The 2,950-nt window shown below is 47.3% G+C and overlaps 1 protein-coding gene across 1 annotated transcript in view; it reads right to left on the bottom strand.

The window, feature by feature from the left end:
• Nucleotides 1–94: 94 nt before the first annotated feature.
• Nucleotides 95–2,950, bottom strand: part of cfap77 (cilia and flagella associated protein 77) — a gene marked incomplete at its 3' end in the record, with an annotated part of 6,775 nt that continues 3,919 nt past the window's right edge. Inside the window, 4 exon segments of the mRNA XM_042215035.1 lie at nucleotides 95–191; nucleotides 275–500; nucleotides 2,003–2,105; nucleotides 2,647–2,764. Of these exon segments, the coding sequence (XP_042070969.1) occupies nucleotides 95–191; nucleotides 275–500; nucleotides 2,003–2,105; nucleotides 2,647–2,712 (492 nt within the window).

The raw sequence follows: 2,950 nt of genomic DNA, 5'->3' as shown, positions 1-2,950 counted from the left end.
ACACACACACACACACACACACACACACACACAGTGTGAACACAACACACACACACACCCTGTGGGCACTCGAGCCTCTCTCTCTCTCTCTCACCTTGCATTTGAGGTTGCTGGTTTGATTCTTCAGCTGATCATGGAGCCAGCGCTGAGCATACTGATGAGACAGGACGTCTGACATCGGAGACGACGGCCTGATGGAGACATCGATTGGTCACTGATCATTCAATATTATCGATCAGATATCATTTGATCATCGTGAAGTGATCAATTCCACCTGTTTCTGACTCCAAACGTGATGTCAGGAACCTGATCGCGGCATCGTGGAAGCCGACCGTGCCGCAGTTCGGAAGCGGAGCTCTGGGCCCTCTGAGCCCGGTACTGACTCAGCTCTTTGGGCGTCACCATGCCAGACTTCACCGCCTCGCGGTTCAGAGACACAAAGTCTGCATGCTGAGCGGCAGATTCTTCCTGCCGCGGCTGAACGTTCCAGCTGGAAAGAGCTGACAGAGCACAGGTGACGGGTAAGAGGACGCCCACGGGCCCAAAACCTTGGATCCGACAGGTGAGACGCTGGGTCGGGGTGAGATCGGCCAGCTTCAATCACACAGCGACACACGAAGTCCCACTTTGACACACCTGTCTCTGATGAGGGACTGCGGTTCAGCTGTGCATGAGTCACAGTTCAAAATAATCCTTCTTTATATCACTAAAGGCCCACTTTGTGCACAATGGACAACCTCTGGAAGCCTAGAGAGGGGCAGAACCCCAGGTGGACTGTATTTAGTGGGCATGCAGCATCAGTGACTCAGCTCCTTATTTTCACCTCCAACCACCAGAAAATACGGAGACAGCTGTGTGTGTGTGTTTGTGTGTCTGTGTGACTGACAGATGAGAGGAGTCTTATGTTGTGTGTGTGTGTTTGACTGACAGCAGTGATTGCAGCCTGAAGGCATGTTAACTTCATGCAAACACACTCTGACAGCTGACTGCCTCACACACACACACACCCCTCCTGTTAGCGTAATCCCAGCACCTCAGCGCTCAGCCTGGGTTTAGCCAATTAGGATGTGAAGCTGCAGTTCCTCCAGTGTCCACTAGGCGGCGCTCATTTGTCCTTCGTGACACAAACACTGACCACCAAGAGAGCCAGCATTACAAACACACAGGGCTGTTATGACGATACATGTCTGATGATGATATGAAAACGTCTGGCGTTTCATGTCACGCTATGGTTTGTTTGGTTGTGTCACAAAATAAACTGTTTACGGCAACATTTTTCATCGCTCTGATTAAAGTTCTTTGACCTATACTTAAAATAACAACACTACGGACGGACGAGCCACTGTTCGTATGTGCTGCCACAATGACGGTAAACCCAGCGTGCGGCTCTGCCGTCCGCTTGTTTATTTTCCACATAAACCTTTCACAATAAAGCTGATGATCCTGTTGAGATTTTTCAAAATAAACTGAAGTGATGACAAAAAGAAGGACCAGTCCAAACACATTGAGGACTTTATTCCTGAGGAGGGGCTACCTCTGTAGCATGGACATGGTTTGGTTATGAAAAGTCTGAATAGGACCAGAAAACTCTTCTACCACCTACGCAAGAGTCATGTGACAGAGTATGGCGTTTATGGATGAGAAGCAAAGCAGATCCGTCAGGTGCTCCAAATACACCTTCGAGTCAAACGAACAGGCTTTTCCCCGCAGCACGCCGTGGAACAAATACTCACAAAGAAAGTTTCACGCATCAGTCAAAACGCTCGACTCCAGGTACACGAGCTGGAAACACGTCACACAGGTCGAGGTGCCCGAGATTCACAGAATTTACAGAAAAGCTAAAATATTTGTGAAAAATATTGTTGTCGGGACAATAAATGTCTTATTTTGGGACATGAGATTTTGGTTATATCGCACAGCCACACACACACACACACACACACACACACGATAACTGTCAGTGTGCTAATACTGTAGTGTGTTTACAGTGGGTGGGGCTTACCTTCGGCCACGCCTCCATCCCTCAGCCAGTTACTGCTGGTTCCAAAAGTGAAGTCCGGACCAGGAACAGCAAAACCTTTGGACCGCGAGCGCCCAAGAGGCGCCTGCACACAGGAAGTTTGATGACATCATCATGTTTTCTATCAGCACTCTTCCTTTAAACTGGACATGGCCATATTTGCATAAAGGGGTGGAGCTAAACGAGAAGCATCGCCCTCTATTGGTGTTAACTACAGCCATCTATCATTTACAGTCTGTTGTTTCTCAGATCAAACTTTAGAAAATGATAACAAATTATTTATTTTTCTGAATGAACGAAAAATGAATGAATTTTGTTTGTTTTTCAGATATTTTAACCAAACGTCTAAGTTCAGAAACATTTTTCACCAAATAAACACAATGACAACAAAAACCTGTTTCATTAACCCGAAAGCATCCGACACATGACCCAGGAGAACGCCATCACACCAGCCCTGATTGGATCGTTGCATTATTGCTACTATTATTATTACTGTACTATTGTTATTAATATTAGTAGTTGCAGTATTGGAGTGACCCAAACAGGAAAAAGTAAAGAATCAGTAAAAACAGCCTGCAGTGGATCAGCCAATCACTGACCTCCCAGCTCCCCCGCCCCCCAGTTACCTTGATTAGCAGCGGGTCGGTCAGCATCGAGCGTCTGACCACACCCACCCTCGGTGATGATGACATGCTTCCTGTCAGGGGATGAAGATCAAAGCAGGCGTGAAGATTTGATTCTGAGGAACGAAAACAAGAAGAGACAGTGAGTGTGTGTCTGTGTGTGTGTGTGTGTGTGTGTGAGTGTGTCTGTGAGTGTGAGTGTGTCTGTGAGTGTGTCTGTGTGTGTCTGTGAGTTTGTGTGTGTCTGTGTGTGTGTGTGTGTCTGTGTGTGTGTCTGTGTGTGTGTGTGTGTGTGTGTGTGTGTGTG

The sequence above is a fragment of the Haplochromis burtoni genome, unplaced genomic scaffold (genome assembly GCF_018398535.1).
Source record: "Haplochromis burtoni strain Fernald_Lab_line unplaced genomic scaffold, NCSU_Asbu1 Contig_647, whole genome shotgun sequence".
Taxonomy (NCBI): domain Eukaryota; kingdom Metazoa; phylum Chordata; class Actinopteri; order Cichliformes; family Cichlidae; genus Haplochromis; species Haplochromis burtoni.
The sequence above is the reverse complement of the archived record's forward strand: the minus strand, read 5'-3'. Positions and strand labels throughout refer to the sequence as shown.